The sequence below is a fragment of the Osmia bicornis genome, unplaced genomic scaffold (assembly GCF_907164935.1).
Source record: "Osmia bicornis bicornis unplaced genomic scaffold, iOsmBic2.1, whole genome shotgun sequence".
NCBI lineage: Eukaryota > Metazoa > Arthropoda > Insecta > Hymenoptera > Megachilidae > Osmia > Osmia bicornis.
In genome coordinates this window covers 77,985-91,883 of record NW_025791328.1, presented here as the reverse complement: position 1 = coordinate 91,883, position 13,899 = coordinate 77,985, and the positions used below count along the sequence as shown (strand labels likewise).

The 13,899-nt window shown below is 40.0% G+C and overlaps 1 protein-coding gene across 1 annotated transcript; it reads right to left on the bottom strand.

The window, feature by feature from the left end:
* Window positions 1–1,068: 1,068 nt before the first annotated feature.
* On the bottom strand, window positions 1,069–2,040 carry LOC114881554 (putative nuclease HARBI1). Its single transcript, XM_029198369.2, has 4 exons — window positions 1,759–2,040; window positions 1,492–1,678; window positions 1,290–1,401; window positions 1,069–1,246 (listed from the first exon to the last, which is right to left on the bottom strand). The coding sequence occupies exons 1-4, from the start codon at window positions 2,038–2,040 to the stop codon at window positions 1,069–1,071; spliced, it is 759 nt and encodes a 252-aa protein (XP_029054202.2).
* Between the last annotated feature and the right edge of the window lie 11,859 nt (window positions 2,041–13,899).

Here is a 13,899-nt window from a genome sequence, read left to right as displayed (position 1 = left end):
ATATGATTAGTAATTAGTATATGAAATAATATCGCGGCTTAATCTATGGATACAGCCAACACTCTGTACAATCACCAACTACACTAAGTATTGGAAACTATACTTCAGTGGCTTGTACGGTACCCTCAGACACGAGCGGATTTTGCCTACAGGTCGCAATCGGTTTCTGGACTGGCCAGAGTTGTGTTAATACAGGCCGTTTCAAGGAGCTTCGCTCCTCGCTAACTCTTTATACTTGAGTATTGGCTTAGTCGAAACATCTGGTTAACACGCTGCGTACCATGAGTAGGGTGTCCACAGATCCGAAGTCTCGTACGTCACCACTGAAAGAGAAGGACAAAGCTACTCTTGCGCTCTATAGTTGCCTAAGCAATTCAGCGCAGAGCTTTCCTCTACATCCAGAGTGCTGTCTGTATTTGACCGAAGTCGGAGAAGATCTGATCTGATACCGCGTGGAACGCCTCTATTTGTAGTCAGATTCTGCTGACTTAGCGCTTTTTTTCATTATAGGATTCCTTTCGATTTCTGGAATTCCCCATCACGTGACGGCCGAGCACCCCTGCTCCTTAATCTACGCGGTCTCCCTACTCTAGGGGACGTATTCAGAGTCGCAACTTAAGGGGGTAGACACGGGTAATGCAGCGAGATGACATTACCGGCAAAAATGGGCCTATTAATGGGTTTACGGGAATCGGTTATTTGTCCTTATATGAGAACACATAGGGCTGGGTGAGGGCTCATTCGAAAGAGGAAGGTCCAATGCACGGCGGTCAACTCATGGTTTAACGAAATTGTGTCCATATTTAATAATATCAGTATCCAAAGTAGAAGAAAAAATCGACAAAATGCAGTTGCGGAATCGAAGCATTTTTAGGCCACTAAAAGAGTTTTATACCTCAAACGGTGAGTTGACCGCCCTGCATTGAACCTTCCTCTTTCGAATAAGCCCTTATTGAGCTCAAGATCTTCTTATATAAGGACGAATAACCGATTCCCGTAAAAGCATTCCCACAGACAAGTTCCGCCATTATCTGGATATTACAGAGCAAGTCACGTGACAAATTTAGTTCAGCTAGTAGTTGTAAAAGGCAGACATGGATATCCACCATCCCCGACAAGGATTCCATCTAATTCTCCCGTCGCATATCGCATGTGTAATCGGGATGTACGAAAAATTCTGCTATCATGAGCACTGCCAGGCCACTCTGGTACGATATCCAAAAATTCCATACAAGGGCCCAATAGTTCATTTCAATTAATATTGGGTAAAATAAATAACTTAATGACATACCTGAACATTCAATGAAAAATATCCTTTTCTATTCCGGTACAGTTCTTCCATGTTGTTGAATCTGGATGCTGTTAATCTAATGTGGGTGCAATCAATAGCGCCATCCACACCTGGTAAATCAATTACATTGTATACGTATGTATGTATGTATGTATGTATATGTATATATAGAAAAAGTTATAATGATATAAAATCCACACCTGGTAAACCAATAGTTCCGTCTCCGTGTCCCAGATTATTGAATAACCTGCGATTTTGAGTGGAATTGTCCGGATCCCTGGGAAACTTAATATACTCTGTGATCAGACTGCCTATTAGTGAACGCACCCTAAACACTATGCGGGAGACTGTGGGCTGAGAAACATTCATCGTGTCTCCCAGAATAAGCTACAATTACAGTACATATATAGATAATCTTTATTTTTTTCTTTTACGAGTAGTGATACTGATATATTTATATGACTTACTTGAAAACTTGCAGTAGCATAATACCGCAAACAAATTAAGAGCTGCATCGCAGGAGGGATCGGTAAACCGCGATTATTACTTTTCTGTAGCCCTGCTTCAATTTTAGGCAAAATTTCATTTAATACAGAGTCTTTCGTGAAACGGTAGCGTCTACGGAATTCGTCCTCGTCAAAGCAATCAAACGGATCACTCCCGTCTCGAATGTATCGCCTTGATATTTCTGAATGTTCATTCTGGATGTCCTCAATGTCCTCGATATCATCGATATCCTCGAAGTCCATTTTGTATTTAATCAAAATAAATTGTTTAATACCACAGTAACACCTTCAAACGCGTGCTTAAGTCCTCAATATTGTCGACTTAAAAATCTAACCTCAATAAAGCCAAATAAGAACTCGTTTTCTACAAATAAGGCGGACTTATTCGACTATGAATTCATAAGAGCTTAAGACTTTATTAAGCATCGACTGTGAATCTACACCGATAAGCATTTACTTTTCTAAGCAAATGTTTAAGCTGAGACTTAAGACGTTGCTTATACCCCCTGTGGCTCGGGGGGCTTAGAATACGGCCACGGTATCCCCTGCCTGTCGTAAGAGGCGACTAAAAGGGGTCACACAGACACATACACGCACGTACACACACACATATACACCGATGAGCAGACTCTAAAAGTATGGATTGAATGGGGCTTAAAAGTATGGACAAGTATGAGTAACAAAATGTAAAAATGCGCGAGGTTTGGTGTTGGCGGGGCTGCCAGCACATCCCCGAAGGCGCGTGGCCGATAGCGTTCGTTGGGCAATAAGGGGACAGATAAGTCCCCAAAAGCGCCGGCCCCTTAAGGGGCGAAATTAAGAAGAAGAAGAAGAAGAAGACGTTGCTTATTCGGCGACTGTGAATCTAGCCGATGTCGTAAGGTGATGCGAGCGTCCAGGCCGAACTTCGACTTCCGGGTCGGTAAAACAGTCAACGTTTCATCGAAAATTAGGCCGAACAGAAACTGATTTCAGCGCTACCTCAGTTATTGCATCCAACTAACGGCATGCTATTCTACGTCACTTTTCGCATACACCTAAATGACACACGGATGCTACGATAGCTATATGTATTATGTACGGTGAATCAGACCAATTTTTGCGTCTCGCCGAAGAAACTACAGTTTCTCGAGCGAGTTCGGCTCGCCTTTGATGTGGTGACAGCCGAGAATCGAAGCAGCGTACAGGGAAGAAAACAAGTTTAATACCCGTGTACGTGTGAGACAATACTAACGCAATCAAAATTTAAGATTAAAACCTTTTTATTTTTGAATTTTTTTTAATGACAATGTTACTAACGTATTTATGAGATTTTTCTGATTAAAACAAGATCAAACATGACATAATTTGAATTATAATTATTTATTTACTTATTTATATCTAAATAAGTAAAAATAATGTAAATTACATGGTGTTTGGTCTTATTTTAATCAGAAGAACTTTACAATTACTTTGGTAAAAGTTTCATTTAGCAAAAATGAAAAATAAAAAAGTTATTGTTGAATTAATATTGTATCACTCAAATGTTTTTTCTCAGGCCCTTTAATTCTCGGACCACTTTCTCTTTCGCTATTTGTCATTTCTACGTTCGTCAGCATTGAAGAACTCGCTCCGGCGGTGTTGTTCTTCCAGCATCACATTTTCGTTACCTATTCATCCAATATTTGGGCGTAACGCAAAATCAGGAGAGTCCAGCATAATATCACATTGTATGCTGAAAAAACATACTAACTTATCTGTCTAAAAAAATTTTAATAACTCTGGCAACAGATTTATTTTCGGACTGCCTTTCATAAGTAATCAGTATTTCACCAAATTGTTCAGAATATCAATTTTTATAACATATCAAAAAATCATTGAAATCGGGAAGGACGTATTTGTTCTTCAGTTTCACTAAAAAAAAGAATAATAATAGCAACAAAAAATAATGATAGTACGTCTTGTGACACATGGGTTGAAAATCGCTATGTTAGTCGACAGAACGATGCGTGAAAAAAAAGTTTACGCGTCGGAGTTCATCGCCGTTTCGAGACTCGAACTTCCCATTCGCCACGATACAATGTATCGTCGTCGACGGTTCGGTCAACGCACATATATTCACATATACGAGCTGCGAATGAGCGCGCGGTCGAGCACAGAAAACGAACAAACTGCGCCCTACAGAAAAAACGAGGAACTAAATTTGTGGTCTGCTTTACCTTTTTGACGTCTTTCGCGAGTGAACAATCAACGAAATCGTAGAACACACTATTTTTCTAAACGAAAGCTTGTACACCATTACCCGAGTGCTCGTTTTGCTCTATCCGATCCAAAGAATGGCGCTCTGGTCTCTATTTGGACATTCGATTCGCAAAAATGTTTATATTACGAATAAATTAATGCAGGTGAGTCCGATCCGCCATTTTCTTGACCGTGGACAGACAGTAATTTCAATATTTTACACCTTTTTGACGATTTCGGTAAAATAAGGACCAGAGCGCCATTCTTTAGGGCCTCCTGAACACGTCCGTCAAATTTCTTTGCAATCTGTTCAGCAGGAACAAAAAATCATGTGTTCTACGTTCTAGGGATTAAGGTGATGCGAGCGTCGAAAACTTTACCGACAGTCCCTAGAAAAGTCCCTAGACGCGAGTTTTCAAATTACGTCCTAATTTCTAAACAGAATGAAAAAAAATTTGAGGGTCGTGTTCAGGAGGCTCTAAAGAATATTTGTCTGGTCCTTACATTATCTAAATCGTCAAAAACTTATAAAATATTGAAATTGCTGTCTGTCAACGATCAAGAAAATGGCGGATCGGACTCACCTGCATTGATTTATTCGTAATATAAACATTTCTGCCAATAGTTTGTCGAAATAGGGACCAGACTGATATTCTTTGGCGCGGGTATAATAAAACGAGCACCCAAGGGATGATGTACAAGTCTCCAGGAAGAAGTAATTTGAAAACTACGATTTCGTTGATTGTTCACTCGCGAAAGACGTTAAAAAGGTAAAGCAGACCACAAATTTAGTTCCTCGTTTTTTCTGTAGGGCGCAGTTTGTTCGTTTTCTGTGCTCGACTGCGCACTCATTCGCAGCTCGTATATGTGAATATGCGTGCGTCGACCGAACTGTCGACGACGATACAATGTATCGTGGAGAATGGGAAGTTCGAGTCTCGAAGAGGCGATGAACTCCGACGTGTAAATTTTTTTTTCACGCATCGTTCTAACGTCTAACTTAGCGATTTTCAACCCATGTGTCACAAGACGTACTATCATCATTTTTGTTGCTATTAGTATTCTTTTTTTTAGTGAAACTGAAGAACAAATACGTCCTTCCCGATTTCAATGATTTTTTGATATGTTATAAAAACTGATATTCTGAACAATTTGGTGAAATACAGATTATTTATGAAAAGCACCCCGAAAATAAATCTGTTGCCAGAGTTATTAAAATTTTTTTAGACAGATAAGTTAGTATGTTTTTTCAGCATACAATGTGATATTATGCTGGGCTCTCCTGATTTTGCGTTACGCCCAAATATTGGATGAATAGGTAACGAAAATGTGATGCTGGAAGAACAACACGACTGGAGCGAGTTCTTCATTGCTGGCGAACGTAGAAAAGGACAAATAGCGAAAGAGAAAGAGGTCCGAGAATTAATGGGCCTGAGAAAAAACATTTGAGTGATACAATATTAATTCAACAATAACTGTTTTATTTTTCATTTTTGCTAAATAAAACTTTTATTAATGTAATTGTAAGGTTCTTCTGATTAAAATAAGACCAAACACCATATAATTTACATTATTTTTACTTATTTAAATATAAATAAGTAAATAAATAATTATAATTCCAATTATGTCATGTTTAATCTTGTTTTTATCAGAAAAATCTCACAAATACGTTAGTAACATTTTCATTTAAAAAAATTCAAAAATAAAAAGGTTTTAATCTTAAATTTTGATTGCGTTAGTATTGTCGCACACGTACACGGGTATTTAAACTTGCTTTTTTCCCTGTACGCTGCGTCGATTCACGGCTGTCACCACATCAAAGGCGAGCCGAACTCGCTCGAGAAACTGTGGTTTCTCCGGTGACACGCAAAAATTGGTCTGATTCATCGTATGTACATAATACATATAGCTATCGTAGCATCCGTGTGTCATTTAGGTGTATGCGAAAAGTGACGTAGAATAGCATGCCGTTAGTTGGATGCAATAACTGAGGTAGCGCTGAAATCAGTTTCTGTTCGGCCTAATTTTCGATGAAACGTTGACTGTTTTGCCGACGCGGAATTCGAAGTTCGGGCTCCACGCTAGCATCGCCTTAAGGGGGTAGACACGGCACGTGACCTGTCCGATTTGGCCGGTCGGTATTACAGCAGATTTTTCTGCACAAAAATGGTAATACCATAGACATACGGGTGGCCGATGAAAACGAGAGGGCGCTTTTTACTAATTCTGTATTCTATTCTGAATGTAAAAGAAATAGTCAGCTGTCGCATTGTACTTGACAAAATTTTTACGCAAAATTTGGTTGATAGTGCAAGCGTAGAAAATTTATTATACTTTTAATTAATTAAAATATGCTTATGCTACAATATGTTACGTTGGAGTGAGGAACTATAATTGAGAATGAAAAATAAATGATGGGAAATCCCAGAAAAATAAAGTTTCTTAGGTTACATCTTTTTTTATATAAAAATACTAAACGGTTAGGTTATGGTTAGATTGGTAAATAAATAGCGAATGAATATTTAAACAAAAAGGGATTAAAATACTACCCATTAAAGAACAAGCCTTTTTTATTAATAAAATAATACAGTAGAACATGAACTCTATACACTTATAAGATAATTGAAAGCAATTATTGAACAAACATTATGTATACAATTTGGTTGAGACGATTCCGGATCGCTTGTACTATCATGCTGTACATCCTTGATCTGTAAAAATAAATAAGTTAATAACAATTTCCTTTTGATTTTATACTATTTGAATGTAACAACTGTTACTTACACTTCCTGATGAATCCACTATTAGTAAAGTAAAAATTAATAGGAGAGTGTGAAGAGACCCACCACCACCCCCGTCAAAGACGGTCCTCTTCACTCTCCACATCTGTACATTTGTGCATTTGTATACTTACGCTTTTGAACATTATTGGAGAGCTCTTCATATGCGCTGTGTGCACTCGCAGGTGCAATTGCGATTTTCGATTGTAATCCTTTACTGCTAAATAAATAAATACATATTGCGGACCTCCTAAATAAATAAATAAATACAACATGATAATGATTATAAATGAATTCACGTACAGGTAATAAAAATAGAAGCTTTGTACTGTGGGATCAGAATAGCGGGGAATATTTATTTCACACGATAAAAACAGCGTGGATCTAGATTTAGTATTTATTATAAGAAAAAGTACAACTTTCGATACGCATATGACCGGAAATGAGAGAGAATATGGCTTGCGACAACAACCACGCACATATCGACCGTCTTGTCCGTTTTTTCGTCCGTTCTATCGACCATTAACGACGCGACTGTTGATTATCCCGCGATTGCTACGCGATTTATGTTTGTTCAATAATTGCGACGCGATGCTGTTACTTGGCAGAGCTTGCTCCGAAACAGCCGCTCGCGCGTTTGCTCCAAAGCAGCCGCTCGCGCGTCCACATACACGCACCACAGTACTTACCTTTTTATACACGTGTGTTCCCGTTTCCTCCCAGATTATAAATTGTTTTCTCTTCCGATAAAATGAACAAGTAGCTGAAAGTAAAAATTAATAGGAGAGTGTGAAGAGATTCACCACCACCCCCGTCAAAGATATTATTATACACCTCATCATGTGTGGTGTGTGCACCGCCGAGTGTAGTCTCAATAGACTGTAGAACAGCTCATCATATGAGCTGTGGGTACTCGACGGTGCAGTCGCAATAGACTATAGAACAGCTCATCATATGAGCTGTGTGCACCCGCAGGTGCATTGCGACCTTAGATTGCAATCGTTTATTATACACTTCATCATATGAACTGTGTGCACTCGTCAGTGCAATTCTGATTTTTATGTACATCGTCACATGTATTTTCTTGTGTACTGCTACATGTATTGTTGCTCTGTTGTATGTATGCAGGCTCTCTAATCGGTTGCTGCCGATTAAATCTACTGTCTATAATTTCTGGCAACATGGAGTCTTCATAAAACCCTTTCAGTTTTTGCTCCATTTCTGTTGCCCAGAATCTGTCGTCTCTTTGTACTTTTGTAATTTTTATTACTTTCTTTGTCCATAAACAGAATAGAGCACTTTGTCTATTCGTTATGTGCAACTGTCCTTGCACTTGATAATAGTAGTGATGAATTTTATTCATTTCATCACCCCGGAAAATACGCCGTATTGCAGGAAGTTGCTCTATAGCTTCAGCAGGCAATAAATCCTTGGCCGGTTCTGGACATTTTACTTCGACGATGGTATCATCGTCTACGATGCCGTCAGGTGTTGCACCTAAGTAAGGCACAACGGCATCGATGAAGAGGCCACATGGTCGAATATGAATTCTTAATTCGTCTTCTAATTGCCTCAAGGCGTTTGCCTCGTTCTCCCTTCCGTATTCTAGGGAACGTAAATTCGGTATATGCGGATACATTATACTCTTCGAAGTATTTGCCCGCGGTGTATCTTTTCGTAATCTGCATATCCTGCCGAAATTTGATGCGGTTAATAATTTTCTCCTGTAAGCTATCCACTTTTCGCTTTTCGCTTGATCGCGAGTTTCTGCTTCAATGTTATGTCGCATCGTTTGCCACTGAAGGAGTGTAAGCATGTGCCTCTCACACTCAGAAGAGAATATTGCTTCTTCCATATCTGGTGTTTCTGCCGTGGGGCCGTAATCTTTGTCGCACGATTGCTTTTCGTATCGAGATGCTTTGGCTTTTTCCTCATATTTCGCTGCCATTTGCGATGCATGCTTACATCGTTGTTCCATATTTTGTACGATAGCTGTCGGTTCCTTGTTCATAGCAGTACTCAATCGGCTGAATGACTCTCCTGAATTGAAATGAAGAACAGCAGCAGAGACTCTACCCTGATACGAGCCCTTGCGTCCAACGTTTATTCTTTTGCTACCGATGAATTTCGCAATTATGTTATTGAAACTTTCCACTGCATTATTATTTAATCCATATAACAAGCTTTCAGCTTGATGAAAGAGCGGTTGAATCGCTTCTTCAATGCTTTGATAAATACCGATAAATACTGATGTTCACCGAAAATATGGCTCGCTACATTTTTCATATCTGTTTTTAAATTTTTTATTTGATCAGCGAGTGTTACTTTTTCTTTGAATCGGTATTCTGCAGCTTTCTTCACACCAGTGCGCAGGCGAAGGGCATTCTCTTTTACAATAGGTCGTAGTTCCTTGAAGCGGCCTTTTGTGGCGATCTCATTTATTTTTCTACTAAAGTTGCGTAGCAAGTGATTGGTACATTCAATTTTTCGTACATGCACCATATACTCTTTGTATGGATCATTGTCCAATATCTTTTTGTACACACTGCTATCACCGTCGGCAACTAATATTGAATATATCAGGCCGTGCATTTCTATGCTGCATTTAAATCCGTCTACAATAGCAGCACTTTCCATACCAGTTGAATTCTGGTTACGACCCCAATTTTTGAAGCAACGATGCTGCCGTGCCTCGTCCTTCTTCTTGGCAGCGGTTTGGCAAATTATACAAAATTTATTTTTTACATTGATGTAAAGCACCATTTTGGTGTGGTATCCCGCGATGGCTTCTGCACCAAACAGAGAGTTGTAATCACCTCCACGGTATGATATCTTCATACAGCTGCCATCTGCGACAACTGGAATCCATGGTATATTACAGCCTGGAACTATATCGCCTCTTGCTATGGCTAGCTCTGTTTCTAATTTCCCTGCGTCTTCTATTTCTCGTTGCGCAGCCAATTCGAACGCATCGATTATTTCATCTTGGCATTTTTCGTAAATTCTCTTGCTCATGCACGATACGTTCATACCAGAAAGTATTTCTTCTAGTTGATTGTATCCGCCGCCTGTCATCATTGTACCACAAACAGCGCTGCGGTTAATGTCCATTGCGTTATCACTGTTATGAAGGCACGATACGCACTCAACGTGATTACACATTTGGCATTTTACTTTATACTTTTTTTCCAGTCCGTTTTGTTGATATCCAATTATTTGGAAGTGTTCGACGCCACAGCCGATACTTGAATGTTTTCCAAGCTGTATTATTTGCTTGAAAACATGTTGAAAATCGACGAAATCTATCCCGTTAGAAACTGGTTTTTCTTCTAACTGCGGTGGTTCTGCTGTTTCTATCAATGCGTAATCTTCTAAATCAGATTCAATTTCTTCCAGCTTTTCTTCATACGCTTCAATTTCTTCCACGTTTTCTTGGTACGCTTCCACGGTAGAAAAATCATTCGCAGCTGGCGAGTGTGGCAGCATCTCGTAAGAGGTGGAAGGTTCTTCAATCACAGAAAAATCGTCCGCTGCAGGCGAGTGTGGCATCTCATAAGAAGTGGAAGGTTCTTCAATCGCAGAATAATCATTCGCAACAGGCGAGTGTCGCTTCTTTTCGGAAGAGCTGATACCTGCATCGTCTACGGTACAGGTGCTCTGACTTACCGCGAGGTACGCTGCCTTCTTCAAACGTCGCCTAAGTAGAAATAACACACACACATGCAGGTACCAAATAAAAACAATTGCTTATTACGGAAGGTAGGACTATTCAAAAGTTATGGCGACCGAATAAGTGTGAAGTTGAACGAATGAGGCGAGTGTGCATGAGAGAGAGAGAGAGAGAGAGAGAGAGAGAGAAAGAAACCGGACCGTTCAAATGTTCGAGTACCTTGATCGCAGCTGATAGCTTGATCGCGACGGGTAATCCGACACATTCCAGTCATACAGGATTGCCTCGAAATAAGCAAGTGGCTCCGGACCGAACAGTTGCTTATTTCGAAGCAGGTTGCTATTCGGCTTGACTTTGTTCTCGAAACGGGACGATAGAGAACGTGAGAAACGAGTGAGAGATCAGAGGTAGCGGCAAATCATAAAGTGGTCGGCCGAGCAGCGATGTTATTTTTTGAACAAGGATAGAATATAGCATGCCCTCTCATTCTCGCACTATGCGTTTCCGAAGGCATGTAGAAGCACATGAACGAAACATGCTCCAATTTACTAATTGCGTGTTACACTTCCTCTTATTTCTTTTGACGATTATTAATATTAGTGCACATCTGTGTACGACAAGGAGTTTTGTATATTTTGTATATTGTTGTTGCTCGCAGTATAGTAATTCCTCCGAGATTGCGACTGTGGTCGGAATCGAAATGTTGCAGTGACGATAAAGGAGACTCGAAATTCTATGACTGAGCGGCAAGACTCTGTCGCCGCGGCTCGCCTTTGTAGTAAAAGAGGGTCGTAAAAGGGAAGGATAGCATGAAAGGCTCGGAACACATCAGAATAGCTAATACTAGAATGAGAAAGCATATTCCATCGTTCTTCTACTAATTGCCGTCACCCAAACAAAACATCGACTTCTCGCTTTCACAGACATCTCACTCATTTTTTGCACCTCTATTCTAAAGGAGAAGGATGGAGAGAGAGCTGGAGCAGCGTAAAATTGCCAATGTTTCACGATATACGTCGGATTATTTATAACAGAGCTCGGTATGATTTGCACTTTTCAGCTGATTTTCAGCTGGCTCCGCGTACCACTATTCCCCTTGCCTCGACGTTCAGCACGCAACCTACGATCCGTTCGAGGCTCAGGAGCGTATCACTCATAAACTTACGCTGGCAATAGCTTTCCACCTCACCCACGAGGTATTATTGTCGATGCGTTTTTTTTCAAGTGGTTGCCAGCATACGTTTACGAATGATACGCTCTTGAGCCTTGAATGGTTCGTAGGCTGCGTGATGAACGTCGCGGCAAGAGGAATAGCGGTTGGCGGAGTAAGCTGAAAATCGGCTGAAAAGTGGAAATCTTGCCCAGCTCTGATTTATAACAATCCGAGTTTGTAAGAAACGATAATTTATAACAGACATTGTAACCGTAACAATGATAAAAAAAACGTGGGCATCGCGGGACGGCCGATAAGAGCGAAGCTCAAGTCATAATGCGTAACTTTACAGTTTAGAATTGATTTAGTAATTTCATGGTATAATATTGAAAATGAAAATAAAATGGTCAGTATTAGAGAAACGATATTTATTACTATAAATAAATACGGCGAGATCATTTTTTGTCGCGAACGTTCTCGTACGCACGATCGACGCGAAATTTCGCTGGATATCCGCTTTCAAAACATGCGAATGGGTGACAAATAGCGGAGAGGGGCCGGAGAATTGGAGTCGATGGTACGCGCAATCATGGTAGGCGCCGAACGCGCAAAGGAGAGCTCCAATATAAAGAATGAAAGAAGGGAGAGAATGAGAGAAGGGAATATGTAATATTGTATTACATATTATATAAAATAATTTTTAACAAAAAAAACATCCGACTTCGAAATGCACTAAAAAGTGTAAAATAATTTCTATTTCATTTATACCAATATTCCATAGCTATTAATAATATCTACTTAATCGTTAAATAGGATACCAAATACATTTCAAAGTTTTCGGAGGCGGCGCAAAATTAAAAACTATTCCTCTACTAGGTAGATCCTAACTCGGTCGTCGGCAACCTATGATAAATCACCCATTTGATAATTTCAAGTAAACAATATTCAACGGGAATCAACAAACTCATTGCGAATTAACTATACTGCAGTTCACGAGTGACCGCACTTAACTCGCGCAACTAGTGACCTACTGAGGTCTAGAGAGATTTTTAATACTGCATGTGATTTCCCTTTACAGCTTGCTTCTTCCTTTGCGTTCACATCATTTTTTTTGCGATAAATAATAGGAATTTCATTGTATCGTGAAACTTTACAATATCATCACTGGTTATCAGTTATCATACGTCATATATTTCTGCCCACCATTTATATGATCGCAAAGTATAATAAGAAGCAAGCTGTAGAGGGGAATAACACACGTTATTAAAAATCTCTCTAGACCTATTGAGCGGCGGGAGTTAAGTATGGTCTCTTGTGAACTGCAGTATAGTGCATGTACATCAGGAGTGCTGCCAATTTCCCATTCAATCGTTACAATTACAAATGTTTTCAGCCGTACCTATAATTTTTCTCTTACGACTTATTAAATAACCAAGCTTGCCATACCGCAATCAAATCGTTATTGGCAGCATCGTATATTTGGGTATTTTTAATTTTGCGCCGCTTCCGAAAACTTTGAAATGTATTTGGTATCCTATTTGACGATTAAGTAGATATTATTAATAGCTATGGAATATTGGTATAAATGAAATAGAAATTATTTAACACTTTTTAGCGCTGTTACGAGCCGGAGGGGGCGGCTGCGTAGCCGGGGCTTAATTTAGGTAAATGGTAATTGTTAATGGCTTGACCAGTGTTGTTATTAACACTGGGAGCCTAAGGAAGTAGACGTGGAGACGAACCTACGTATGGCTAACGTAGGGAGCTCCAGGAGGTTGGCTATGGTGGACGAACCTACGTATGGCTAACGTAGGGAGCCACAGGAAAGGTGTAGAGTGGAGGACGAACCTACGTATGGCTAACGTAGGGAGCCTCAGGAGAGTGATATGCGGACGAACCTACGTATGGCTAACGTAGGGAGCTCCAGGAGGTTGGCTATGGTGGACGAACCTACGTATGGCTAACGTAGGGAGCCACAGGAAAGGTGTAGAGTGGAGGACGAACCTACGTATGGCTAACGTAGGGAGCCTCAGGAGAGTGATATGCGGACGAACCTACGTATGGCTAACGTAGGGAGCCGCAGGAAGCGTTAGTATTAGGTCTCGTAACTTGATTGATGTACCTCGAGCGGTAAAGGTACACCTTAGTGGGTTTCTGGACAGTAAATATAATTGTACAATAGTATGTAAATTAAACTAGTATGAGTTTATTCTCTATTCCGGACCTTACAATTGTTGTGTGTAATTGTCGCGGTATTCAATGAATTGAACTCTAAGTTG

Excerpts from the sequence above, each read along its gene's own strand:
- LOC114881554 (XM_029198369.2), bottom strand. The coding sequence starts at position 2,040 with ATGGACTTCGAGGATATCGATGATATCGAGGACATTGAGGACATCCAG. Across the intron at positions 1,402-1,491 it reads CGGAACTATTGGTTTACCAG|GTGTGGATGGCGCTATTGAT; the intron begins GTGTGGATTTTA and ends TTGATTTACCAG. Across the intron at positions 1,247-1,289 it reads TTTTCATTGAATGTTCAGGT|ACTATTGGGCCCTTGTATGG; the intron begins ATGTCATTAAGT and ends TAATTGAAATGA.